Here is a 26,434-nt window from a genome sequence, read left to right on the forward strand (position 1 = left end):
CTGGCCAGCCACGCCGTGGAGTACTCTGATGCATGTGAGGGAGCATTGTCTTGCAGGACAATCAAGGTCTTCTTGAAAGATGCAGACTTTTTCCCGTACCACTGCTTGAAGAACGTGTCTTCTAAAAATTGCCAGTAGGTCTGAGAGTTGATTTGGAGTCCATTTTCAACCCGAAAAGGTCCAACTAGCTCATCTTTAATAATACCCGCCCACACCAGTACCCCGCCTCCACCTTGCTGGCGTCCGAGTGGAAGCGGAGCGCCTTGTCCGTTACTGATCCAACCACGGGCCCATCCGTCCGGTCCGTCAAGAGTCACTCTCATCTCATCAGTCCACAAAACCTTTGAAAAATCTGTCTTCAGGTATTTCTTGGCCCATTCTTGACGTTTCAACTTCTGTGTCTTGTTCAGAGGCGGTCGGGTTTCGGCCTCTCTTACCTCGGCCATGTCTCTGAGAACCGAACACCTGGTGCTTCTGGACACTCCAGGCAGGTTGCAGCTGTGGAATATGGCGGCGCTGGAGGAGAACGGGTTCCTGGTAGCTTCATGTTTGATTCTTCTCAAATCTTTGGCGGTTAATTTGCGTCTTTTCTTCTCGACACGTTTCTTGCGACCCTGTTGACTATTTGCGACAAAACGTTTGATTGTTCTGTGATCACGCCCCAATATCTTAGATAGTTCAAGAGTGCTGCATCCCTCTGAAATACTTTTTACAATTTTTGTCTTTTCAGAGTCACTTAAATCCCTCTTTTGGCCCATTTATGCTGAGAAGAAGAATCTTCCTAATAATCATGCACACCTTGATAATGGGTGTGGATCTCCTGAGGCCACACCCTCCCTCGTTACACAATTACACATCACCTCATAGGCGTTAAATCCAATAAGCAATCAAGTTTATACAGCTTGGGGTTAGAAATGATGATATGGTCAAAATAATCACTTGCCTAATAATTGCGCTCGCAGCTGTAGTTCTGAGGGTTTGCTGTGATGGATGAGGCTGGTCTCTTGGCCTTGACACAAAGGACAACGAGGGGAATTTAGACACGCCGCTCTTCCTGGACAGCTGACCGTAACTGTCTGAAATGCCTGCGACCGCGTGGCACTTCCCTCTGGATCCGCTTACTGGGGCTGCAGCTGCACCGCTAAACTGTGAGCTTACCTAGAAGATCACAAACAGGTTCGTTCTATCTCAGATAGGTACGGAAGTCTCATGTTGTGAAACCATGCAGGATGTATGAATGGGCAATAGATATTTATTGAAAATACTTCAATTGGGGCATTTTATCACAGGCACATTCAAAAGTGTGACTAAAAATGGACCATTATCACATTTTATTTATTTTTTTTCTAATTTGCTTCTCCTTTTCACCAGCAAGTTATCTGATTATTTTCTAAACCATAGCAAAATGCCATGAAAGTATGAAAGGCGCTAGCAGAGATATCTGCATGTTAAACTGTGCCAAGAAATGGCAAAAAAATGATGAAAAAGACAACAGCAGGAAATTGTCTGGACACTCTACAAGAACATGTTAGACGTTTAAAAAAAACAAACAAACAAACAAACAGTAAACCATTCAGATTAGGGACTGGATTTTGTTTATGTTCGATAAGATTTATTTCTATGGTCATTTATAATCTATCCTTTGTTAATCCCTTGAGGGGAAAATCATTCTCTGCAATGAAGCCATCATGGATCTGCCAGGGTTAGTCAGTTTGTTAGTTCGGGGTTTAGTGTCTGGCTAACACCAGGAGGAGCCGGGAACGCAACCAGGAATGTTCACTTCTTGAGACGATCACTCTACCAGGTAGTGGTCGTCTCAAGAAGCTAGGCCATGCAGTGTGTGTGTGTGTACGTTTGCGTATGTCTTTGTCAAAAAAAAAACTCACTGACCCAAGCTTACTGTTCTGTATATTTCCTGTGTATCTTGTATTTGCAAGTGTTATTTGCAGTCCCTATGTCCTCTATTGTAAGTCGCTTTGGGTAAAAGCGTCTGTCAAATGTAATGTAATAATAAAAGAAGCGAACAGGAGGAGGTAGCAGGAGGTAGTCTACCTCCTGCGCCGCGTCACGTCACGCAGCCCCTTTTGAATGAATTTGTGTGTCTTTCACATCACTTTTGGGGAGCGTTACGACAATATCCAAAGTAAACTGAGGTGACCGTTGTTGTGTCCGGTGCATGTTTTTCTTCCTTTAGGCAGATATCATACTATTTCTGAGGCAAACTCAGAGAGACGGTGACGCTTCATGAGCCTACCCTGCTGCAAAGAGGGATGAATGACTGACTGACCCAGGAGCAGAGAGCCGTCCTGTTGCATGCCTGTGTGTCCCTGTGGAGGCCCCTGGGGTTGAGGGCCGCCCGCACCTCGGGCACGGCCTTGCGTCTGGCTCCAGCTACAGGCTGCTCAGCGAACAGCAACGGAGGCCTCTCCGTCTTGATGGTTCTCCGAGGCATCGGTGGAAATCAGCCCCAAGACCTGGCGAGAGCTTAAGTACATTTATTAAGGTGATGTCAATAGTTGCATTTCATTTACACAATCCCTGCTAATTGTGTTTAGCACGTTTTCATGCATCGCCGTGTACGGTAAAGCTTATAGCCTACACAATTTACCTGAATGTAGATCTTCGAGTTCCGCATTGATAACGTTTCCTTTACACATAACTTCTTTCGTGAACGGCCTTTGTTTCTCAACCTGGTAGTTGGTGTGTTGCGTTTACGGACGCCCTTCTTCGAGTCTCCCCTCTGATTGTTTTCTCACTTCCGCATTTCCACCCCTGGCGTCTCTGATTCGTTGGTGAGCCGACACTGTCCTCACACGATTGGTCAATTCCCACTCCACGTGACCTAGACAAGGAAGGCGGATCCCACAGCGCCAAAATTCAAAAAGGTCTCCGAATCGTCCGGACGGCATGTAAATAACAATAGGACAGGATCATCGGCTTTTCTGTTGAACGTCGACCATGAATCGTGTGTTTTCAGAGCTAACAGGAGGCCCACGGAGCGAAGAGACCCAAGACTTCACAGAAATATGAAGGTTTGGCTTCTGCTTGCCTAAGTGTTGGTTAGGTTAGCTTTGACAGCTAGCTACATCCAGACTAGCAACCTAGCTAGTAAAGCTTAGCTATAAAGGGAAGATATGGCTCTGCCGTTGGCTGGTAAGCACTTTATCCGTGCCGTTCACTTGATTTGGCTACCCAGACAGTGGTTTACAGTGGGTAAAGACGTATGTAAGCCCCTGAAAGTGCTCCAAATCTGTCAGTTTGGGCTGTGCGGCTCGATGCGCGCACTACGCGCTTCATAAGAGGCACGTCAGCCTGAACTCCTTGGCAGAAAAGGTCAATCCTGAGAGTTATTAACAAAATAACTGTTTTGACTAAACCGGGCACTTCAATACTGCGGTATCATTTCGACACATAGCTTCGATTCGACGCACGTACCCGGTACCGGTGACGTTAATGTCTCTCAGCCCATGGCTCTCCGGGCCGCTGCTAGTTGAGCTGGTCGGCGGCAGTAAAGTCCTGCGAGCCGACGGGTGTGTCCTCACCGAGGTCACCTGTCGGGGATTAAACGGTTCTCCAACGTCAGCTGGGACCGGGAAACACCCGCAACGCAGCAACATGCACGCCGGCGAGGAGACGTGAGCGACGGCTGCAAACGTTCCTCCATAGGTTGCACCGATATCTGACACCTGAAAAGACGGCTGCTGACACACACACACACACACACACACATACACGGGCTCTAGAAGTCATGCACTGTTTCACACGGATAAAATTGACTTCCCTGACACATTCGAAGCGAATAGAAATAGTTGAAACGGTTTTTAGACCAATCATCACCAATCTGATGCCAATGGCTGGCTCGTTAGCTTGAATCCCACCGGCAGGTTAACTAGCCATATATCACAAGTAACTCAGATTCCTAACTGGGTGTGTAACGTACATCATCGTGTCTGCTGCGAGGTCTCTACCCGTTGCTGCTCTGTCACCTCATGAACCAAACACTGACATGGTGTTGTCACCATTATAATGCCTTTACTTGGAATGTCAGCGTTGAATTGACCATGTTCCTATCTTTGTTATGTATTGTTCTGTAGAAATATTAAAAGTGATAACACTATTGATTCCCATAGGGGAAATTTGTTTGTCACAACAGAGCAACAATAACTATAAATAGAAGAGACAAAAGGAGGAAGACGATAACAAAGATAGGAGCAGATAACAGAATGCCACGTTTGCTCCTCATACATTCCTTTCCAGAGCACCTGTGACCAACTGAGGGCGATTCCAGAGTTACACCGACCATGAGACGGAGCCCGAGGAGACCCTTGATCCTCAAGAGAAGAAAGCTGCCTTTCCAGCAAAGCGATCCGTCATCGGCGGAATGGCCAAACGAGCCGAGTGCAGCGAGCACAGATGCCCCGAAGCCCTCCGTTAGCCACCGCTTCCCCGATGGCATTCGCATTTTGGATCACCCCTGCATGTCTGACACGCAGGTGGTCGTCATCCCAAAAACGGCCAATTTGAAGAGTGTGATAGGGGCCCTCACTGCCAGGGGCAAGGAGTGCGGCGCGCAGGGACCAAACAAATTCATCCTCCTGAGCGGGAGTGGAGAGCACGAAGGCGGGTCCCTTCCCGGACAGGACGGCGTCTCTGCGGGGCCAACAGACGGACAGCCATCGGGACCGGACGATGGCCAGGAGCCCTCGGAGGCGAAATCTTTCGTCGGAATCAAGCGGTGTACGTAAATCACACTTTTCTCTCCTTAATCAGGCAATGCATACATGTGTATTATATGATAACCCAAAGCCACTTCCTCACTTTTGCTTTGAGATTTGTGTGAAGAATATGACTGTAGCACATGTTAGATGTATTGGAGAGAAGGTCAGAGAAGCCAGACTGAGATGGTTGGGTCATGGACAGAGGAGGGATAGAGAATATATTGGTAGACGGATGCTGGAGTTGGAGCTGCCAGGCAAGAGGTCTGGAGGAAGACCAAAGAGAAGATTTATGGACGTAGTGAGAGAGGATATGAAGGTAGTTGGTGTGAGAGAGGAGGATACATAGAATAGGGTTAGATGGAGAGAGTTGACTCGCTGTGGCGACACCTGACGGGAAAAGACGAAAGAAGAAGAAAAATAATATGACTGTAACAAAGTCCCTGAGATTTTGTAGTATGTGAACAACCAGGTCAGCGTTGGAAAACTTCAGTTTTACTTTGGAAGCGCTCGGAGCCCCTTGACAGCAGCATCAACGTGTTCCTGTCTCTGGGGGCCGGTACACAACATTTTTGGAGGATGTGATGTTTGCCCACAAGGAGAGCTGTGCAGAAATGGGCAGTGAATATCATGAAGCTCAGTTAAGGCCACATTGCCAGCCCTATCTTAATGGGACAGATAGGTTATGGGCTGGCCAGGGAGCACCTTTACAGGTTAGAGGCGATCACGCTGTAATGCTTTGAATGATGACCAACACGTTTGCTGGTTTTCTGTATCAGTGAAACAGGAGCAGGACTGTGCTCCTCTAAATGACAGCCTGACCAACATCACCTGGCTGGGCAGGATCAGTCCCTTTGAGCCGGAGTCTGCCAAGGAGAGCGACGGCAAGGAGAACCAGGACCCGGCTCCGCCCGACTCCCAGGTCAGTTTCCGTCGCCGCCGTTGACTCTGTGCGTTGAAGAAACAGGTTCTCCGAGCTGCGGCGTAGATAGGATCGCTTTATAGTGAGGCTGTAGGAGCGACCGAGTCTCTGCGTCCATGTCCCAGCCACAACTGACCCAGGATTCAAAGTGTTCCACCGTGACAGATAGACCCAGGGGGGCTGACAACACCATGGTTGACTCACTTATTCTGTCGCAGGCCCCCAAGGCGCTTGCGGAGGAGGAGGAGGAGGAGGAGGTCGCTGCGAAGGACCCGGTGGCCGAGAGGCCTCCGTACTCCTACATGGCCATGATCCAGTTCGCCATCAACAGCCGCAAGAACAGACGGATGACGCTGAAAGAGATCTACACGTGGATCGAGGATCATTTCCCCTACTTCAGAGAGGTGGCCAAGCCGGGCTGGAAGGTAGTCCGCAGGCGGGAACATCTCCACCTCCATAGCAGGTACCTGGAAGCTGCAGTCAGAATGTGTTGTCGCTCTCTCGCAACTGCAGAACTCCATCCGGCACAACCTGTCTCTGCACGACATGTTTATCCGTGAGACGTCCCCGGATGGGAAGATCTCCTTCTGGACCATCCGGCCCGAGGCCAATCGCTGCCTGACTCTGGATCAGGTCTACAAGGTGACACACCCACTGTCCCAGCCTGGTCCGTGATGGGTGTTCTCCAAATGTCTTACCCGTTTTATGTCCCCCGTCCTTCAGCCCGGTTGTGACCCAGCAGCTACTCCCGTCCCGGTGCCGATGATCTTACTCCCCCAAGTAAGACGGGTCTCCTTCTTCTCCGAAGTCTTCATGGGGGTTTTGTGCCGGCAGCGTGTCCAAAGCCCCGTAGCCTTGTTCTTTTAGCGAGCTTCCCAAGGGGCTCAGGAGTCTGAGCTCTCAGAATCACCCCTGTTTGTCCTCCCTCTTCCTCCCACAGCAGCAGAAGAGGATCCTTCCTGAGGCCGGGAGACCTGCTGCCGGTTCTGGTGGGTTTTCAAGCATGGAGGACAAACCGTGGCCCCAAAAAGTGAATCCTCAACCTCTGAGTGTTTCTCCTTCTCTGTCCTCCCTCTCACATCCAGAGAAAAAGATGAAACCTCTCCTCCCCCGAACCAGTTCCTACCTGGTGCCCATCCAGCTCCCGGTCACCCCCTCCCTCTACCTGCCGGCCTCCTCAGCCCGGCCGCCCCCCTCTCGCGCACAGCAGAGGAAGAACATTTCCCGGAGCTTCAGGAGGGTCCGGATCGCTCCCAAGGTGAGTCCTGACCTGAAGACTCCACGCATTGGCCAGGGTCTGGACCGTGCTCGGTGTCCTGCCGTACCTTTCAAATGACTCATTTCCCACCTGGCTCCGTCTCCCAGCTGACGGACAGCGCGAAGGTCGTGGACATCAAGGAGGAGGTGAAGGAGGAGCCCGTCACCGCTCCCGTCCAGAGCAGGACTCCCAAATGTCTCTCCGGGAGCCGAGGCAGCAGCTCCCGCCGTAAGCAGCACCTGGTCCGGTCCGCGCACGAGGAGCCCGTCCTCCTCTGCCCCGACAGCACCTTCCTCGACTCCGGCGTCGTCTGCGACGTTTCCCAGGACGGACCCGACGCCGAGGCGGATGAGCCGCGGAGCGCGGAGCTCGCCTTCAAGACCCCCATCAAAAGCGTCCTCCACCTGACCTCCTCCACCCCCAGGAAGCCCCCCTCCAGCGTGCCGCCCGAGCCCTGGAAGGTGACGCCCCTGGGCAAAGGCGGCCCGTCCGTCCCGGACTTCAGCCCCATCCGGACGCCGGGCGGCCCCGCCGTCACCCCGCAGCACGATTACGCCAACTTCAGCTTCGGGGGCACCCCCTTCAAGGACTGGTCTCTGTTCAGCTCCCCCTTGGAACCGGCCGCCTCGGCTCCCCCCGCGCCGCCGGTGCACCTCAGCTCCCCCCGGAGGAGCCCCCGCAGCAGCTGCTCCAGGGAGCTCCTCGGGGCAGGAGCCGCCACGCCCACCAGGCGGCCGATCACAGAGGGCCTGGTCCTGGACACCATGAACGACAGTCTGAGCAAGATACTGGTGGACATCAGCTTCCCCGGCCTGGACGACGAAGAGTTGGGCATGAGCAACATCAGCTGGTCGGAGATCCTGCCTCAGCTGAAGGCCGACTGAGAAGGCTATCGCCCGACTTCTTCTCCCCATAACACTAGAAGTGGCAGATTAGGAAATGTAAATACTGTCAAAGCCGGAAAAGGTCTCCCGAACCCCCGTCGGCCGGAGGTCCAGGCCGCCTCCGGGTCAGAGAGGGAACGGCGGAAAAGGTTTGTGGACGCTGACCTTGTTGCGATGCAGTGAGTCCATCAGTATTCAAAAAGTAAACCTCTAACGGCCCAGGACATTCAGAGCTCCGAGCATCCCCCACGGCATTCAGGCCTGACGGGAGATTACCGGAGGTCTTCTTCAGGCGAACACAGAAGCACGCCGACCTTCTCCTCCAAAGCACAGGGCGCTGGCGTTCAGCAGGCTCTGAGGAGAGCCGGCTTCCCCTTCCCGGTGTGGACGGCACTCGAAGGAGAAGCTTCTGACGCTTATTGGCTTCTTTTCTTGAGCTGGAAGCCCGGCGGGCCTCTGGAAGGCGGTTCTGGAGAAGGTGGCCTTCTGGATTCTCCTCTCACTAAGGAGAACTCACTGCATTCACAGCCGCATCACCGAGGACCGTCGGGCTCCGGCGAGCCCGTCCTCCGGGAGCCGTCTTCTGTCCTCGTGTCTTGTCTGCGCACGGGAAGGCCAGAGTTATCTATGACAATTTGCACATCTTAATATATATATTAGCCCTGGGCTGGGCAAACATCCTGACTCACGGGCCTCAATGGCTTTTAAAATTTGACAGCGGGAGCCGACCCAGAACCAGATGGATGGAGTGTTCCAGTGAACCAGTAGAAATGGCATCTGTAGAATGGCAAAGCATGAATATGCAAGGTTCGCAGCACAAATTGTTTTCCAAATGCATGGATTGCATAACGCAGTAAAGAAACCTGTTCCGACTCAGTGGGAACTGCGGTGTTGATCGCCCTTATGTGCCAGCGCGTTGTTTTGTTGTGGCAATTCTCAGGATGGATACGAAGGTGTCGGCGAGTTAACTCTGATGTGTGACGAGCTTTGTAGGTGTCCATGACGCTGAACGTCTGCTCACATCTGTAGGTGGAGCCGGACGACGTCAGCATCTTATGCCCCGTCCTCCGGAGGTTCGGAAAAATGGCTAATCCCCCATTCAAAACACTGGCGCCAGCGGAGTTGGTCGGCCCCCGACATGGCGGGCATTTGGTGCGGACTGAAGAGCTTCGCTTAGAGTCCCTCTAGTTGTGGGGTTTTCTTCTTTCCCTTCCCAGTGGACAGGTTGCCCTGTTTGCCACAAAAGACTTCCCAGAACCCGCCGTGTCTGTCTGAACCCGCCGTGTCTGAGGGCGCCCTCTGGCCCCTCATCCGCCTTCTGCGATGACCAACGCTTCACCCGCTGTCGGTACGAAGTGGCGGTGATGCATTTGGGGCCGAACCCCACCCGCTACATTGCTGCTCGACTTGAGAACCGAGGCGTGTCGCCGGGGAAAAATAAATCGCTTGGCCAGTAAATCATCCGTCAACCTCGGAGCCGTGCCCGCCCGCTCGCAAGCATAGTTAGCATGCTACGTGGCTAAGTGAGAGCTGATATTGTATTCTTTTAAAGCTGCAATAGTTTCTTGGCATATCAAGCATACAGCTGTTATTAGGAGTCCAGTGAATAAGTGTTTTTTGTCCAATCCTGACTAAACACTCGTCACTCACTGTCCACTTTTCTTTCCCATCAGACGCTCATTTTTACAGAAGGGTTCAAAGGGAGCAAAGTGACAAAGTGACAGAGTATCACGCCACCATCCAGCCAAGGTCTGTGTATGAGGACTGCACCATCTATTGGGGGATCATGGGTATTTCAGGGAAAAGGTCAAATAACTCAAGTTTAATTACCATAAAATTTCAAGTTCAGCGGGGCGGATTAACAAGCTAAACAAGCCTCTACTAGCAAAATATTCGGAACGTAAATGTGTCGGCACAGCTTATCTGCCCCGCGGCCTTGGGAGGTGAATCTTAGACTGTTAGCAATAAACCGTAGCAGTTAGCAATAGCGACGGCAGCAGGCGAGTGTCTGGTGTGGAGGCGATGTCATCCACCTCACAGGTCCTCGCTGTTGTCCTTCACCAGCAGGCGAGTGTCTGGTGTGGAGGCGATGTCATCCACCTCACAGGTCCTTGCTGTCCTTCACCAGCAGGCCTTCAGTTCAGAGGGGGGGGGGCGCACGTATCCCCATTTTTGTAGGTGCCATGTGGTGTGTGTCTTTAACCCCTTCCTGTCCATCCTGAGGTGAACACGGATGGGACTGCGTGTGTGTGTGTGCGTGCGTGCGTGCGTCATGGCAACCTGTGGGAGATGTGGTGGTGATGAGAGGAGTGCGCGTGTGCAGTAGGTCTTGGTGTTTTTCACCCTCCACCCTCTGGTGTGACAGCGTGAGGTGTCAGACGCTGCTTCTCCAGCTCTTGAGCAAAGTACAAGTATTAAAATTAAAAGCCAAACACAGCTGTTGGTGGTTCTCACTTTATTTGCCTGATGTGTCACTTTGTTTCTCAATAGGAGTAGAAGAACCGGTCTCAGGCAGCAGGACTTTGAATGCAAAAGAAAAAGTCATGGGAAGAAGAGCTTTTTATTTCTACAGCAGACCCACTGATACCCGCTCACTACGTTCCAAGATAATATCTGCAGCGCCAGTGAAGTCTATTGTGGCTGCCGCAGGTTCCCAGAGAGGAGCCGTGAAGACTGAGAAGAAGGGGAAGCAGCTGCTCCGCGGCCGCCGGCCTCCACGGGGCTTCTCTGCTATCTGAAAGAAAGTTCTGGTTCGAGGAGGAGGAGGCTTTTCACCGGAAGGGGAAACATTTCCGTGGGAAGTCTTTTCAGAAAGCTGTTTTGATTCTGCCGCAGCTGAAAGAGAGACCTCCATCACCAGGACTCCGTGGCTCGCAACCAGACGCCAACGGGATGGAATCTGTTCTTCTACGGTCTGGGGGGAGCCGTCCCTTTGGGCGAGGCCTGGAGTTTGTCCTCAGTAGGTCTTGACCTCCTGTTTAGCCACGCTCAGAAGGATCTGCACGATCTTGCTGCAGTAATCTGAGGGTGCGGACGAGAAGCAGAGTTACGGAGGTCCTCCGGTCTACCGACCTCCGCTCACACCGGCGCTCTCCAGCGGTGACCGGGACTCACGGAAGGCGCGTCTCCAGCTTGCGGGCAGCCGGAAGCGCTGCACCGTCAGGTAGTAAACCGGAACGCCGGTCAACGTGAGAGCGCAGCTCCCGCCGATGACCCAGGGGTCCGAGTACAGAGAGAAGCCCACGATGAAGAAGCAGACCACGGTGAAGGTGGCGGCGATGACCAGCGGCACCTTGGCGTTTTCACGGGGAGCGACGAGTCCGATCAGCGGGGGTCGTGCCGACACGTGAAGCGCGGGAGGCGCGGCACTCACCTTGAAGGGTCTGGGGTGGAGGGGGACGCGGTACCGATGGACGAGCAGCCCCAAGGTGGACAGGGCGATGAAGAACCAGCGAGAGAAGGAGGCAAAGTTGATGAGTTGGTACATTTCTCCGTTGAAGAACATCAACAGTATGATGGGGTACTGGGGACGAAGCCAAAGATCGGAAATGTTTCTGACTTCCTGTTGGGTTTCTTCCGGTCAGTCTCGCCGTTGGCGGGGATCGCCTCACCTGAAGCACCACGGCGGGGAGGGGCGTGTGTCTGCGGAGGTGGATCATGGAGAAGATGTGCGGCCAATGACCTTCTCGGGCCCCCACAAACATCATCCTGCCAGAAAACACGCTCCGGCGGCTCAGATGTCTGACGGACGACCGGCGGACGTCCCGGCGGGCGTCCGTCCCGTCTCAAAACACGACATGACTCCCGGCGCAGACGCTCCCTCAGCGACCCGCTGTGTCAAAGTTTCCGCATTCCGCCGATGACGCCGCTTCCGTCGTCCTGGCGGCGGGCTGTTCTAAACGAGCGCGGGTTTACGAACCTCGTGGATCCGAAGAAGCCGCCGTTGAGGGTGCCCAGGCAAGACAAGGCCACCAGGACGGGGACCACGGAGGCCATTCCCTGGAGGGTGCGGTTGGCGAACGTCTGCGCAGAAAGACACCGGATCACAATCGTGGAAAGTCGCCTCCTCCTCCGTTTCTCCCCTGGAGCGGCGCTGACCACGGCCACGGCGTCCGACTGCAGCAGCTCCTCGGGAGTCATCATGGTGTAGTAGGACACGTTAGTGAGCACGTACAGGACCGTCACCAGCACCATGGAGGAGGTGATGGCCAGCGGGAGGTTTCTGCAGAACAACGTCCACAGATTTCACGGAGACCGTTGCGATTCAAACAAAGACAATAAAGCGGGCAGATATTTCTTACCTGTTGGGGTTAATGATCTCCTCTGTGACAAAGTTCAGATTGAACCTGGAGGCAGGGAGAAAAGCACACACACACACACAAACACACACAGAGGTTTGTGTACGTTATCGTAATCGATCCTGTTTCATCCCAGTACGTAATGATGGCCGAATGAACGCCAGCTCAGGCGTGACACCCGGGCTCAGCGACTGGCATGTGACTGCAGCCTTCTGCCGGCCTATCTGACGCCCACAGGCCGGCCCGCAGACTGCAACGGTTGCTGTCCGGTTTCCCACTCTGAGAGGGAGAAGGTGGACGAAGAAGCCATCCTGACTTTCTTCTCGTCTTCCTACCATCCGCTGTAAGCATAGAGGCCGTTGTAGAAGGCCAGCGGCAGCTTATCCAGCGTCAGAGCTTCGACCTCCAACCCGTTCTGGAAGTTCTCCGTCTTTCCTGCACATTTGAGGAGCTTGCATCAGACCTTCACGAGCAAACCGTGTGTTAGATGTTTCTCCAGCGGCGGATGGTTGGTCCTTCCACCTTTGGCCAAAGCGATCACCCCCGGGATGATGATGAGAACCAGGGCGAAGGTCTTGGTGAAGGTCAGGATGACCTGGGTGCGGGAGGCCACCGTCACGCTCCAGCAGTTGACGGTGACGACGAAGGCTTTGGGGGACAGGGTGAGGACGGCCGTTAGGATCGGCTCCCGGGGCGACTGCGCCGCCCTGCGGACGGGAGGAGGACGGGAGGAGGACGGGAGGCACTCACTCACTGCCAGGATGCTGACCAGCGTGACCAGAGCCGGCGGCGGGGCGCACGGCGCGAAGAAGGGCTCCACCGCGTAGCGGCCGAAAGCCAGGGACACGTAGGAGGTCACGGCCGGCCTGGAGGTGGAAAGAACGGCGTGTGAAGCCTGAGCGACCTTTAGCTTCATTCAGCCACCGCTAACCGTTCCTACAGGAAACCCACCTGAAGAACAAGAACTCGCTCCAGAGTCGCAGGAAGGCGGGCAGCGGCCCCAGCGTCTCCAGCAGGTAGGTGTAGTGGCCCCCCGATTTGGAGAAGCTGGTTCCCAGTTCGATGTAGCACAGAGCCCCTGGAACACAGAACAACAACCGGTGGACGCGGCCCGCCAGCAGGGGGCGTCCACACACACACAGCTGGTTGCCAGGGCAACAGGGACTCCACGGCCTGCAAAGCGCCGGACTGAGAGAAAAAGCCTCGTGTCTGAGCGTTCAGCAGAAACCCACCGCCGAACATCTGGCGGTAGCTTCAGACAGCCGCCTCCTGACTGTCGGAGGAGCGTCAGACCGGACCTTCTGCCTGCCGACAGTCTCCACCTGATTCATCCCCATTTTGTTCTGCTGTTTCCGCTTGACGCCGTACTTTCTGTTGATGGCTGAGGTGCTGCGGCTTCCCCTCCTCCTCGCTCCCAAAGAGGAACCTCCACATCTTCATCTCTGCCTCCCGTCTTCTCTTCAGAGTCCCTGAAGCGACACCACGGCTGCTCTTCACCCCCGTCCTCTCCACCTTTCCTTTCCCTCTGGCTTTTCGCCATCCGTTCCTCTGCCTCTTCGTCTCTTCTCCACCTTCTCCATTGCTCTGAATTGACTCTCGGCTCTTAAACTCCTCCACCTTCTTCACCTCCCCCCCCCCGGAGCCTCCTGCTGCTAGCCTTCATTCCTGCTCTCATCACAGAACACAGCGTCATCTGCAAACATTGTGGTCCTTGGAGATTCCGGTCTAACTTCATGCGGCTGCCTGTCCGTTAGCATATCAAACAAGAAGGGGCCCGGCGGCGATCCCAGGAGTTTCTTGAGCTCATCAAACCTTAGTTTGGCCTCTGCCAGATGGTCCTCCGGCTGCTCTTCAGCCTCCTCGCCGTCCCGTTTCTTCTTTGCAATAAACTCCCGGACTTCCTCGTTCCACGACCGGGTCTCCTCATCTACTTTCCCTCTGGACGACCCGGTGGGACCTCTCCTCCTGCCTCCGATCTCACTGCCAGTCATCTGGAAGATCTCCCTGACCGACTCCTCCCTGAAACCCACACGGCACTCTTGACCCTTTTCACCTTCTGCTCCGGCCTTTGTCCTCTTCATCTGTCTTGTCCTTCCAAGCACCATCCGCTCTCCCCGAGCACCGCCTCGCGGTCACGGGTGGTCACTCTGCTCCGGGGCCGGTCCTCCAGGTGTCCTCCTGCCTGAAGCTGAAGGAACCCCCCTGCACCCGTGCTGTGATATCTACCACCCGAACGCATAGCGCTTCCACAAAGGAAGAGTTTCTCTTCTCTTCTGCCCATTGGACAGACGTACAGTTTATTTGCACATGTCGGGGTCACTTCACTCTATTTCTCATTTATTTTCACTTTCTTTATTCTATGTATTTAGAGATCTTGGATCTGCTCTGGGTTGCTACGTCGTCCCCCGCGCCGTCCAATTGCCGCTCGGGGACCAATAAAGTTTTCCTGACTCCGACCTCGCGAGCGCCGCCGCTCCCGCTTCTTACCGCACATGGAGAGGAGGCCGCACAGCCCCCACACCAGCAGGGAGAGCCCCACGCTGCCGCTGTTCATCAGGACCCCCTTGGGCGCGATGAAGATCCCGCTGCCCACCACCGTCCCGACCACGAAGGACACGGCGGGCAGCAGGCCGATCTGCCTCCGGAGGTGAACCGCCTCCCCTTCCGCCCCCTCCTTCTTAACGTCCTCCTCCGTCCTCGTCTGGATCCTGTCCATCTTCGAACAACTTCAAACCCAACGCATTTAGTTTCCTCTCCCGGGCAAGATGGTTTCCGGCTGACTTTGACGATCGGGTGAGACGTACCTTTGCGGCGGCGGCGGCGGCGGCAGGTCGCAGCAGGTCACAGCAGGTCACAGCTCTGCCCCTTGCAAACCCTCTGCACCGCGAGAAGAACCCTGAGTTCTCGTGGCTCCTCTCCTCTCAGACTAAACCCTTCCGAGGGACGACCTTCTGGCTCTCGGTCTAACAGGAGCTCACGTGGTAAAGCTGGTTGACTCCCCCTCCGACCCTCTGCTCTCGGCGATCCTTTCTCATTGGCGCGCAGAGCAAGACACCGAGCCAGCGCTCGTCCGGGCGGCACGTCGACGCAGCCGTGCAAACTTGCACTCTATTTTCCGTGTGTGTGGTGGATTGTGTGTTCAACTTGATGGAGGCCTTGAGGGCTGGGTGGAGGCGTCTGGGGGGTGGAGGGGCGGCGGAGGGGCGGCGGAGGGGCAGCGGGGCGGGAGGCGGAGGGGCAGGAGGCGGAGGGGCAGGAGGCGGGAGGCGGAGGGGCAGGAGGCGGAGGGGCAGGAGGCGGGAGGCGGAGGCAGCTGCAGGAACCACAGGAGGGCAGCTTTTCAACTGCAAGAGGCCCGGCAGAGAAAATGGACGTTTTCCTCTCGTTTCCTCTCTAAATCTCTGTCACAGGGTCGGAAAATGTTCCTTTCACCAGCAGGTGCCTGGTGCTGAATGCTGACCCCCCCGCCGAGGCTCGGCGCCCAGCAGAAAACAAAAACACAATCCAGACCGCTCAATTAACTCGGCTTTCCCTCTCTTGCTGGAGGCGACTCAGCTGTGCCCCGTCAGGAGGGCCCAGCTTGTTAACATTCCAGCACACATGCGCGCACAGACACTCACACACACACACATTGGTATTTCGGTGTGTGAACGCCACCTGCAGAAAGATGTCCGCTCAGGTACCAGACGTGGTCCGGATGGAGCCGACGTGACCCCCGGATTCTTTGGAGTGATACGACGTGTTCCGGGTCCTGGTCTGCCAGGACAGGTCCTCCAGGATCTGCTTCGAATACTTCCGGAGAACTGAACTAATGGCCTGTATCTCCTGCAGCGCGGCGAGTCCCGTGAGTCCACGTCCAAGCAGAGGTCAGTCGGCCACATCTGACGGAAATGTGAAATGGCAAAACTTTTGGTTTGAGACACGTGAACTGGTTCCTCAGTCCGCCAGAGTGAATCATCCCGTGTTTCCGAGCACCAAAAAGTCCCCGTGCGCTCACGTCAGTGACTCCATTTCTTTCTTTTGAATTCCCCTCAACCCTCACAATCACGCCTCCTTCCGTCCCCCCAGCAGAGGGCGCTACAGGCGCGAAGCAGGTCTCAAACACAGCACTGCAGAGCCCATCCCTCTGCTGGCCCGGAGGACAGGAGGAGGAGATGCCTCCACCCTGCCTCCTGTGCAGGCTGGTATGTGTGTGTGTGTGTGTGTGTGTGTGTGTGTGTGTGTGTGTGTGTGTGTGTGATGTGAGCCCCACTCCACTGCTGTTTTCCACCTGACCTCCCAGGATCCCGGCCAGTGGAGGTCGGAGGCCCCGGTGGGCCCCATCCGTCCGCTGAGCCGTTCCAGGGTTTCTGCTAACAGAAGCCAGGACGTGTTATCGTGCCGTCGGCAAGTTGACCGTGTGATTGGCCTGTTTCCCCTCACGACGTCCACGCCGCAGGAGAACCTCTCAGAACCCGCCATGGACATGAGAAGGGAAACGCATCAAGGGTAAACAGGATCCTGATGGATCCTGTTTTCGAGGTAAACAAATCCCCCCCATCATGTTCTCATGGACACGTTGCCCTTGGCAACCAGCTGAGCTTGTATTTATGAACCCAGCCAATTCCGGGCTCTAACTCCCCAATTACTGGCCCAGGTGTCACATGGACAATAAGTGTGTGTGTGTGTGTGTGTGTGTGCGTGTGTGTGTGATTGTGTGTGTGTGTGTGTGTGTGTGTGTGTGAGTCCATCCAGGGAATTCATTAAGTTTCCTTCACAAACAGCAAGGGATGCACAAACACATGTAGGAAGTCACATCAGGTGTGTGTTGCCTTCTGCGCCCGTATTTATGGATGAGCTCCGGCATTTCTCAAATCAGGTGGACGTTCAAGCTGGAAAACCTGATATTAATACATTCAAATAAAAATAAAGAGTGTGATCTGCTTGCGACTAACAGAGTTAAGGCCATCTCGCTGTAAACTATCTAACTAGTTGTTAGCGCTGTGAGGATCGCTGACTGGGAAGCCCTTGACTTGTGGCTAACGGGTTCGAGGCTAATCGGCCGGAATGCATTTCGCTTGTTGCTAGCCGGGGTGAGGCGAAGCGGCCGCAAAGGATTTAGCTCGAGGTTCGAAGGACCGACGCCAGCTATGGGCTTGCCGGATGCTAACTTTAGGCTAGCAGCCGGATGCTAGCTCCTGGAGTCCCGACGGGCCAAATGAAGCCACCGCTCCACGAGGACTACCCTAACCCCAAGCCGATCCCGTTGGCTTTGCGCCATTCATGTTCATATGGATCCAACATAAACGGGTGCACGAAAGGGGCCAGAAGGTGATCTCCAGTCAGGAGCGCAGACCTTCAGAGACACGCAGGAGCTCTGATGGCTCCTGGTTCATTCCGGCCTCGCCGTAAAAAGAGTGCCTCAAAACTCAAAATTATTTGAATAGCCTGTATACGTGGTTCTGTGTGGCCGGGGTTCCTGGAGGGTTCCGAAGGTTCCTGGACGCTCCTCCGAGCCCCTGATCGTTCAGGGCCCTTCCGTGATGGTGCGGTGCGATGGCAGAGAGGGCCCTCCTTCTTAAGCTGATCGCGGGACCCCGTCGATGTTGCCGCGGCGATCGGCGGACCGGGTTGTGTATAGATGTCGGTGTCATGGCCGCCCCGCTCGCTGCACATTCAACTCCCAGGTGCGCCGGGCCCGGTTCACTGTGAAACACAACGTTCGATGATAGATGTCCTCGGGGGTCCCTGCTCGGTCTCCATCGGGCCGGGGGTCCCGGTCCCCGAAAAGCCTTGATTGGATAGAAGCTGAAGTTGTCAGGATCTCCTCTCGGAAGCCGAGAGGAGACACGGCTGGGATTAATTCGCAATCGGTGCCAGCGGCAGCAGCTGCCGCTAATCAAGAGCCCTATAAAGGGCAGCGGCACTCACCCTGCGGCCGGAGGATTGTGGTTATCCCAGACCACTGCGGACGCCACGCCACGCCACGCCACGCCACGCCACGCCACGCCACGCCACGCCACGCCACGCCACGCCACGCCACGCCACGCCACGCCACGCCACGCCCGGACCCCTGCCTTGCCATGATCGGACCCCTACCCCGTTACGACCGGACCCAGCCGGCCGGTGTAACTCTGACCCAGCCCGAGATCCAGCCCGCCCTGCCTGGAACCCGTCCTGTGCAACTCTGTCTCGGGGCCAGGGGCCTACCGGCGACACCCTACCTGCCATTCAATCCAAATAAAGCGCTTTCAATCCAGATTCCTGCTCTGAGGTGTGGTTCCCTGCCCGAGTCCGCCCCCCCCCGTGACAGAAGTAGAGCAACCGCGAAGCTCCGGCGACCAAATCAGCCTCACGATTGTGTTTTGCCTGTTTGATAGACGCACGCTGATTGCAGGCGGCCGTGTCGGGAGCGCCATATCAAACTCTCTCCAAATGGACGGCGGTGTGAAGATCAAGTGTGCCTGTGCAAGTTCACGCGCGGGTCATGTTTGACAGAATCCCAGTACTGCACCTTGAGTCATCCAGTTGTTTGAAAAGAACATCAGAACATCAGAACCCCCCCCCACACACACACACACACCAGGTCTGATCATCACAGCCAGACTCTGCCAAACCTCCTGCAGTGGAACATCAACAATGTTCTCCTGACATCAGCTGCCCGACTGCATGGTCTGAAGCTGCCTGTGAACGGGAAGGTAAGGGTTCCTCCGTTTCCTCCTCACGCCTTCCTCGGGTTTGAGGACGAGCAGTGCGATCGCGTGGCGTCGAGACGGAGGGCTCTGTTTGATGCAGAAGACCAGGTCCGCGGACGGAGAGGAGACGCCGCGCACTCGTCGCTTGTGGGAAGTTTGCTGCCTGAGTGACGGCGACCCGTGGACGAGCGGCATGAAGGAGGCCTCCTGTGGGGTTTGGAGACGCCAGGTGTCTCCGTGGACTCCCACCAAACACAGGCACGGATGGAAAGAAGCGAAGCAGCGAGAGTCCATCTTCCCTGGAACAGCAGCAGATGTCATCTGACGGAGAGCTCGGCGTGGACCTGCTCGGAGGGATCCAGGACCTCAAATCCATGAGAACATGTTTGTTCAGGAGTCTCGGCAGAGGTGAGAACCTCTCCTGACAGCGGGCGGGTCCCCGGTTGGATCTTCACATGTTCTCCCGGGTCTGCGTGCTTCCTGCTCCGGTCCGAACCCACGCAGGACGTTCAGTGGAGCCGTGCGGGCGGCGGCACGTCTCGACACGCGATTGGCCCGGGCTCGTCCAATTGCAGCTGGGATAGGCTGCAGGATGAGGTGCGGGCGATGCATGCAGGAAAAACGGATATTTGACCTGGTCTGATGTATTTCAGTAGATGATCCCGTTCCTCATCGGTGGAGTCTCATTCTGAGGGTGCGATGCTCCGGGCTCCTGTGCTCGACAGCCAGCCTGTTTCTGCTTTTATGAAGGAAAAAGGTCAGACCAGGAGAGCCAGTGGTGAAGACCCGCTCCCGGTGGCTGGTCCCGGTGCCGTGGGTCTGCGTGCGGACGGTCCGTTCACTGGGTGGATTGCAGGGGGCCATCAGACCCGTGTTGTCAGTCTACTGTCGACCATCTCCATCGGCGGACGCCGAGCGGACGTGGGATGGGGTCGAATCTCCTTACGGAGAACGGCTTCATGGCCGGACGGAAAGGGACGCGCGGTTGGACGTGACGGACCGACAGCTCTGCGGGTGATGAAGAGGCTGGCGGTTTGAAGGAAGCGCTCTTCTGCAGACGCACTTTGAGATACTTTGAAGAGACCCTCGGCAGGAGATGACACCCGGTGGTCCGAGGACCCCTCCTGAGGAGAGCGTGCTCAAAAGGTCCCTCCCCAAACATCTGAGAGGATGTTGAGGTCGACGAGGAAACCGGCTGCTCTTGGCCAGTCGGTGCTCTTCATACCTTCTCTGGTCACGGGACCCCGACACAGAGCCGCGACCAAACCGACACACCGGCTCTGTTCTCCGTCTCGACGGGCTGACGTTTCTCCTTGCTTCTGCAAAATGATCATCTCCGAAGGTCAAGAGAAAACCAGACCTGACGGATGATTCCACCCGGTGGTCCGTGTCGTCGTCTTCACTTATTCTTCTCACACGCCCTTCGGCCGCTGAGCTTTCACCGCTCGGGTTCTCGCCGTTGTTTGTGTGACTCGGGCTCTGTCGCTCTGCATGTGATTGACAGGTGACCGATCCGGGTCAAGTCCCGCCTCTGTCCTCCTGTGATTGGCTCGGCCGAGATGTCAGCGGTTGTTTGTCAGTTGAAGGAAATAGAAGATCAACAACGAGTTCTCACAGGCGGCTCAGCCGCAGAGCGTCCGGAGGCCAAATGTCAGGACGGACCTTTGAGGAGACATGCGAACCGTCCCCGATGATGGCGTTCGCCGGCGGCTCGATGAGGTCCCGCGGTGGAGATCTCCGCCCGCCGGGGCCGACTCCCCCCTTAAGTTTGATCAGCTCTTGTCCTTTTCGTCTTCGCCTTTTCATCCACGAACAGAAGACCCGCGCCGGTTCAGCCTTCCCGCCGGGCCCCGGTCTCCGAGGCTGCCGGTCCGGCGTGGCGGCCGATTGACTGCAGGTCTTTATGATCTGGGTCGGGTTCAGCTCACCGGGCCGCTCCGTCACCGAAGCCGTCCGACCAGGGATTCATGTCACACAAGATGAAGAGCGATAGCGCGGCGTCAGAATGTGTTGGAGCCCGCCGCGACGCCTCCGGTCCGTCGGAGGTGTGTGTGTGTGTGTGTGTGTGTGTGTGTGTGTGTGTGTCGTCTGCTCTTGGTGCCTCAGACTTTCCCGACCCCCGCTCCGGGGAGCACGTGACGGACGCAAGATGAGGCTCAGGTCCAGTTGCTAGGAGACGCCTCCTCAGTGCCCTGCCACTGTTCGGGCCGCCCGTCAGTGTGTGTGTGTTTGTGTATGTGTGTTCGTGATAGCATCTGACATAACAATGACGACAAAGTGGCCCGAGGGGGTTTCAAGGATGGGCTGCTGCCGTGCACGGCTGAGGAAATGAAGCTGCGCTGCAGTGTGTCATGTCTTGTTGTTCATGGTCACGCGGAGGGGCGTATAATGGTGTCGAGCGTTTTGTGAGCGTGACCCAGGCTCCGGAAGTGTGTTGTGCTGTGGTGTTTCACCATGCAGAGAAGTACATTTAGCGGGGTCGCGCCGCGGCCTCACGGCTCCAAGGACCCCGGTTGGATTCCGGCAGGGGACCTTTCTGTGCAGAGGTTGCATGTTCTTCCCGTCTCTGTGCGGGTTTCCTTCCAGGTTCTACGGTTTCCTCCCTCAGTCCAAACACGTGCAGCCGGTTGATCGGCCACACGTGCGAACGAGTGAGCGAACATTTGTCCGTCCGCATTACCTGCCTTTGACTGGCGGCCGGTCCAGGGCGAGCCCCGACACTCGCCCCGACACTCGCCCCGACACTCGCCCCGACACTCGCCCCGGGCGGACAGGCTCCGACTTCCCCCGTCACCCTGAGTGGGGTCAGTGCAAGACGATGGGTGGACACGTGCGTGACACGTGCGTATTGCAGGAAAGCCGAACCCGCTCGGTGCAACCCGTTGAGGTTCGACGCCGAGGCGGGACAGTCACTTTGTAGGGCTCGGCGCGGCAAGGAAGCCACAGAAAACCTCAACGACGCCGCTGAGAAGGCGTCAGGATGGCTGCAGATCCTCACGAGCCGGGAACCTGAAGACCCCCGGGGCTGAGATCACACAGGAACTTGTTCCGTTCCCGGTTTTGGAGCTTCACGAGGAACCCACTCTGCTTCCTGGCCTGGAGAGTTTGATTTCACCCCATGGGAAGCGGGACGTAGCTGTTAGAGAGGGCTGGGGGTGAGCTCTCCCGGGCCGGGAGTGAAACCCTCAGTGTCTGGGGGTTCAAGGTCAGGTGGAACACAGATGGCGACACCCGTGGCTCGCACAACCACCGGGGAAGAGGCTGTCGCCTCAGAGAATTCATGTCCTGACATCTTCATCCAACATCTGAGCACTGGAAATGAGATGTTTGATCCTCCATCTTCATTTGACCTTTAAACAGGAAGATCAACGGGAGGGATCGGCTTCGGTTCCGTCAGCAGGTAACGAGGATGTTCTAGGATGTGAGGGACTTTCACAAAGCTCCTTCTTATTGGCTGAATGCTAATGGATGTTTGAGGAGCTGACTTTTCCCGGGTGACCCCGACCTGCCGCCGTCCTCTTGCGCTCCCCAGACACGGGGATGCTCGAGGGCTTATCATGCTTCTGGTCTCCGTTCCGGGGCCGCTTCCTTCCAAGAGCCGAGAAGAAATAGCAGGACACCGTGGATACAGAATCACTCCTTCATCCGGCGCGTCCCAGTGAGGGGTCCCAGCGAGCGTGAACCGGAGGCGCAGAGACAGGGAGAAGACCTGCTCCATGGGATGCCTACAATAATACAATTCAAATCCACAACGCGGTCAGGACAAGAGGTGGTACCTTCAGCTTAGCTGTGGAGAATCACCAGAAGTGACGGCTCCACGGCGCCGGTAGAGGTCACTCCATGGCGGGAGAACGTCTCTGACGGCTCTCCGCCGCGCTCACAAACGTTACCGGCGTGAAACGGGGGAAGTGTGGAGACCGCCACGGCTTCACAGCTTCTCCCACTCGTCGACCCCCCGGGCCCCGGAACACGACCACGAGAAGCTGGAGCGCCTTTTAAAGCCTTGAGCGTTTCCTTCTCCGTCAGCGCGGGTTCTCCATCGGCCCAGAGCGGGTTCTCACGAAGACATCATGCACACGCACTGATCGTATCCTATTAATTTGGTCAGAACAGCAATAGAACAGACGCGCCCGTGGAACCGACAACCTTCAGGGGCCCATGGCGGGATCGAACCCGCAACCTTGGCGTTTGTAGCGCCGACGGAGCTCGAAGGCTCCCGGGTCGACTCGGACCGGCTTCTCCCTGTGAGGAGGTGCCGTCTTCTCCACTCCGGAGAGTTCGTGTCTGGTTGGTCCCACGGCTGGGATCGCAACCAGAGGGCAGCAGAAGGAGTGCAGAGGAGAATTGAGTGAGTGAGCAAAGACAGTGACCACTCTAGAAACCTGGCCCACCGTCCAGGCCTTTGGAGTCTCCCAAAGACCCGGGTTCTGTAGCAACCGCAGGCCTACCGGCCGTCACGCCAGCCCATCATTAAAGTGGACAACGCTACAGGTGAACCAGCCCTCGAGATGTGCCGGTGGAGCTCGTGCCAAACGCAGAACAAGAGCCTTCGACGACCAAGACTGGCGAGGGCTGCGACGGCTTTATGTCTACAGCGCTGCGGCCGCACCAATCCTCCTGTATGGAGCGCTCACAAGACACCTAAAGCCTGGAGTGATTCCATCAACAGCTCCGTGGGAGCAGATTCTGGACTCACGAGCAGAAGCAGGACGGCCGGCCCCTGCGGGTCAGAGAAAAGACTGAAGGACTTTGTCAAAACTGGCCGGGAAAGGTTTAACATCACCTCCTCCAACTGGGTGGTCCGAGGGCTGAGCGACGGCAGCGCAGGAAGGCGCAGCGCTCCACGAGTCCGCAACACCTCCATGTTTGGCAGAAGCCTAGCGGCGACCTCGTACGGACAGACCGGACGGGGCTCCACCGCCATCCGACCGTCCGCCGCTTCGACGGTCCCACGCCGGCGCCGCAGCGCGTATGGGGGCCGAGGACGGGCCTCCACGGCCACCTTAGGACCCACAAAGGAGAAGAGCCGGCTGTGCGAGGACAGCCCCGCTCCAAGTCCCGAAGAAGATAACGACGATGACGGACATCCGAAAGGTCGCCGTGATGAAGACGCCTCGTGCTCCGTCGGGTGAGTCTCCGTCCGTCCTGACCTCCAGAAGCTGTTTTCTCCGGATGTCCGTCGAGCCCCCGACGGTCGTGAAGATGAAGAAACAGAGGGCCGCTCCTCTCCTCTCGTCTTCTTCTGGCTCACGGGCCGAGCCGGGCTTTGTCCCGGCGTTCCCCTGGTGGCCGGCAGGGGTCGGAGTCGCTGCCCGGAACATGAACATCAACGGCTTCTGCTCGTTTCATAGATTTACTCTTTAAGATTGCTTTGGATAGAACCTGGTATGTCCTTCAAAAGGAGAGCCTTGTCTGTATGTTTGAAGAACTTCTGAATTACTGTAAGCAACAATGGATAGGTAAATATAGAATACCATAAAGATGCACACACACACGCACACACACACACGTCACATTGAGAAAAATAACCGCCCGTTTGAGCTCCTGGATGAATCCACGCAGAAGCAAGAACAGAAAGAAATCAACACGTCTGCTGACGAGCAACGTCTTCGCCATCAAGGTGGCCTGGATGCGAGCCATGAAACCCTGGAGGGAACGAACCCTGGCGGCTCAGAGAGCCTCGGCCTCACGGGGACCCCCCCCCCCCCCCGGGATGAGAGGGTGAGGCGGGTGAGGTGGGACTCTAGGGAAGGTGAAAGTAGAACCAAAACACACAGATCTGATCGATTTATAGACCAACGTGAAGGCTTGGAGACAAACCTGAACGTTCCTCATAAGTTCTGTGGTATCAGGGCTTCTGATCGTTGCATGTATAAACATCGGTTGCATGTATCTCCACTGAGGAACTGATGAAGGATCTTCATGGCACAGACAGGGGGCCACCATGATGGCCAGTTCTTCTGCAGTCTCATGTAAATATGCGGTAAGAATCATTTTCCAGCGAAAAACAAGAGAAGCCTCAGGACGAAGCCGTGGCACCCTGACGTCAGGCTTCAGGCGGAGGTCGCTGTCTGTGGTGCTGAAGTCAGTCTGCACTGTGTGTGTGTGTGTGTGTGTGTGTGTGTGTGTGTGTGTGTGTGTGTGTGTGTGTGTGTGTGTGTGCGCGGCTCACTGAGAAAGGTGAGTCAGAGATATTGATATCCCTCTCTCTGCAAACTACACAGACACACACACACACACACACACACAGGACAGAGAGGAGTGTAACAGTTACATACCAATGAATGAATGAATGAATGATGGTCTGCTAGTTCAGGCCTGATCTCTTTATGCATAATGAAGATTCTGGGGAGGAACTTCCTGAAAACTCCAAGTCTGAAGGTCACTTCACAGTGGGAGAGGCCTGCTGTAGATGTGTGTGTGTGTGTGTGTGTGTGTGTGTGTGTGCGCGTGCTGTGACAGAGTGAGGGAGGCGTGAGCTGTCTGAATATGAATGAATGAAGGCGGGTGAACCGGCCTCTGAGCCGAAGCTCTGCCTCTCCATCCTCTTCCTGCAGAGATGAAAGAAAACGCCTTGTCACTCCAAGGCTTCCACAGCTGTCACCCCTTTTCTTTCCTGGCAGCGTGCGCGCACACAACACACACACACACACACACACACATACAGGTTACATATGATCCAGATCCAGATTAGCTCTATGGAGAGCCGGTCAGGTGGCCTCAGGTGGGCTCAGCAGACATGAACCAGGGACGTGAGGTGAAGATTGTGCCGACGAAGCTTCCGGCGGCTGCGGGGCGTACAGGACCTCCCTCTACGACGCCATCAAGCCGCCGCGGAGCCCGAGCCGCGCGCAGCGTGCTTGCACGCAGGTCGTCGCTGTGTCCGACGTGGAACAAAGGTCAAAGGTCAGGACCCCCCGGATCACACATCCCTGTTGTGAATTAAAGCTCTGCCCCGGCCTTCCGGGGGGTCGACCCCCCCCCCCCCCCGATCCCCGGCGTGACGTTCTGTTGGCCCGCAGCAGATCCAGTCCCTGCCGCTCCGGCTCCAAGCCTTTATTAATTCAGCCGGGCTTCTCATGTGTGTGTGAACGCTGACGGACGTAGCCGCCCCCCGGGAGTTTACGCCTGGAGTTAGAGACCGGACCGGACCGGTCCTCGGAACTAGAAGATCCAAGCGCGTCCTTTTGAACGTCTGAGGAGAAACTCCTGTTGGTCCTCGAGGCGATTGGCCGAAAGCGGGCCGCAGTTGCCAGGCAACCGACCAGCGGTGACCGGCGCAGGAGACATCGCGCACTCACACGGCACAGCCGACGCTAAGGTCCCGGCCGCCCTCCGCCTGCCGCGGCATCGCAACGTCCAGCTTCTCCTCCAGGACTCGGGCTTGGAGGTGACACACCAAGCTCATCCACCCTCCACCCCAGCAATGGATCAGGGTGCGTACACACACACACACACACACACACACACACACACACACACCTCTCTGTAGTCCTGAGCTGATGTCTTTCCCATCTGCTTTGAATGCAGAGTTGAGTTCCTCACACGTGTTACTTCTGATGAGCGTCAGATGAGCGTCAGTCCTCCACCTTCTCCACCTCCACGCTGACGACTCATCCCGCCTCCACCCTGACTGGTCAGCTGTCAATCATTGCTTAATAACTAACCATAGCAAATCTACAA

At 56.0% G+C, this 26,434-nt stretch overlaps 3 protein-coding genes across 5 annotated transcripts in view; 2 read left to right on the forward strand and 1 right to left on the reverse strand.

Moving 5' to 3' along the window:
- Positions 1–2,845: 2,845 nt before the first annotated feature.
- Positions 2,846–9,880, forward strand: foxm1 (forkhead box M1). 2 transcript variants are annotated; one of them, XM_086147346.1, is made up of 10 exons: positions 2,846–2,885; positions 2,978–3,032; positions 4,258–4,737; positions 5,495–5,637; positions 5,856–6,062; positions 6,151–6,279; positions 6,361–6,417; positions 6,578–6,626; positions 6,723–6,895; positions 7,003–9,880. In XM_086147346.1, the coding sequence occupies exons 3-10, from the start codon at positions 4,302–4,304 to the stop codon at positions 7,777–7,779; spliced, it is 1,971 nt and encodes a 656-aa protein (XP_086003472.1). In that variant the 5' UTR covers positions 2,846–2,885; positions 2,978–3,032; positions 4,258–4,301; the 3' UTR covers positions 7,780–9,880. The 2 variants fall into 2 exon arrangements, with proteins under 2 accessions (XP_086003472.1, XP_086003471.1); XM_086147345.1 differs by lacking the exon at positions 2,846–2,885 and having other exon boundaries at positions 2,896–3,032.
- Positions 9,881–10,217: 337 nt separating this feature from the next.
- LOC147234362 (cystine/glutamate transporter) lies at positions 10,218–15,207 on the reverse strand. 2 transcript variants are annotated; one of them, XM_086146185.1, is made up of 13 exons: positions 14,882–15,207; positions 14,565–14,803; positions 13,029–13,155; positions 12,828–12,943; positions 12,600–12,725; positions 12,413–12,512; positions 12,081–12,125; positions 11,878–12,001; positions 11,699–11,802; positions 11,391–11,487; positions 11,153–11,302; positions 10,894–11,071; positions 10,218–10,800 (listed from the first exon to the last, which is right to left on the reverse strand). In XM_086146185.1, exons 2-13 carry the CDS (start codon positions 14,791–14,793, stop codon positions 10,736–10,738), a joined length of 1,461 nt encoding a protein of 486 aa, XP_086002311.1. In that variant the 5' UTR covers positions 14,794–14,803; positions 14,882–15,207; the 3' UTR covers positions 10,218–10,735. The 2 variants fall into 2 exon arrangements, with proteins under 2 accessions (XP_086002311.1, XP_086002312.1); XM_086146186.1 differs by lacking the exon at positions 10,894–11,071.
- An 11,163-nt stretch (positions 15,208–26,370) lies between these two features.
- Positions 26,371–26,434, forward strand: part of ppfia2 (PTPRF interacting protein alpha 2) — a 58,221-nt gene continuing 58,157 nt past the window's right edge. The window contains exon 1 of the mRNA XM_086147349.1: positions 26,371–26,387. The gene's annotated coding sequence lies outside the window, so the exon portion shown is untranslated. The remainder of the gene's footprint in view (positions 26,388–26,434) is intronic.

Source organism: Fistularia commersonii, chromosome 5, assembly GCF_037954325.1.
Source record: "Fistularia commersonii isolate RoL2024-O1a breed Wild chromosome 5, RoL_Fcom_v1.0, whole genome shotgun sequence".
NCBI classification, from domain to species: Eukaryota; Metazoa; Chordata; class Actinopteri; order Syngnathiformes; family Fistulariidae; genus Fistularia; species Fistularia commersonii.

Excerpts from the sequence above, each read along its gene's own strand:
- foxm1 (XM_086147346.1), top strand. The coding sequence starts at position 4,302 with ATGAGACGGAGCCCGAGGAGACCCTTGATCCTCAAGAGAAGAAAGCTG. Across the intron at positions 4,738-5,494 it reads TTTCGTCGGAATCAAGCGGT|TGAAACAGGAGCAGGACTGT; the intron begins GTACGTAAATCA and ends TTTCTGTATCAG. Across the intron at positions 6,896-7,002 it reads GGGTCCGGATCGCTCCCAAG|CTGACGGACAGCGCGAAGGT; the intron begins GTGAGTCCTGAC and ends TCCGTCTCCCAG.
- LOC147234362 (XM_086146185.1), bottom strand. The coding sequence starts at position 14,793 with ATGGACAGGATCCAGACGAGGACGGAGGAGGACGTTAAGAAGGAGGGG. Across the intron at positions 13,156-14,564 it reads CGGCCTCCTCTCCATGTGCG|GGGCTCTGTGCTACATCGAA; the intron begins GTAAGAAGCGGG and ends TCTGTGTTCCAG. Across the intron at positions 12,002-12,080 it reads GAGATCATTAACCCCAACAG|AAACCTCCCGCTGGCCATCA; the intron begins GTAAGAAATATC and ends GTTGTTCTGCAG.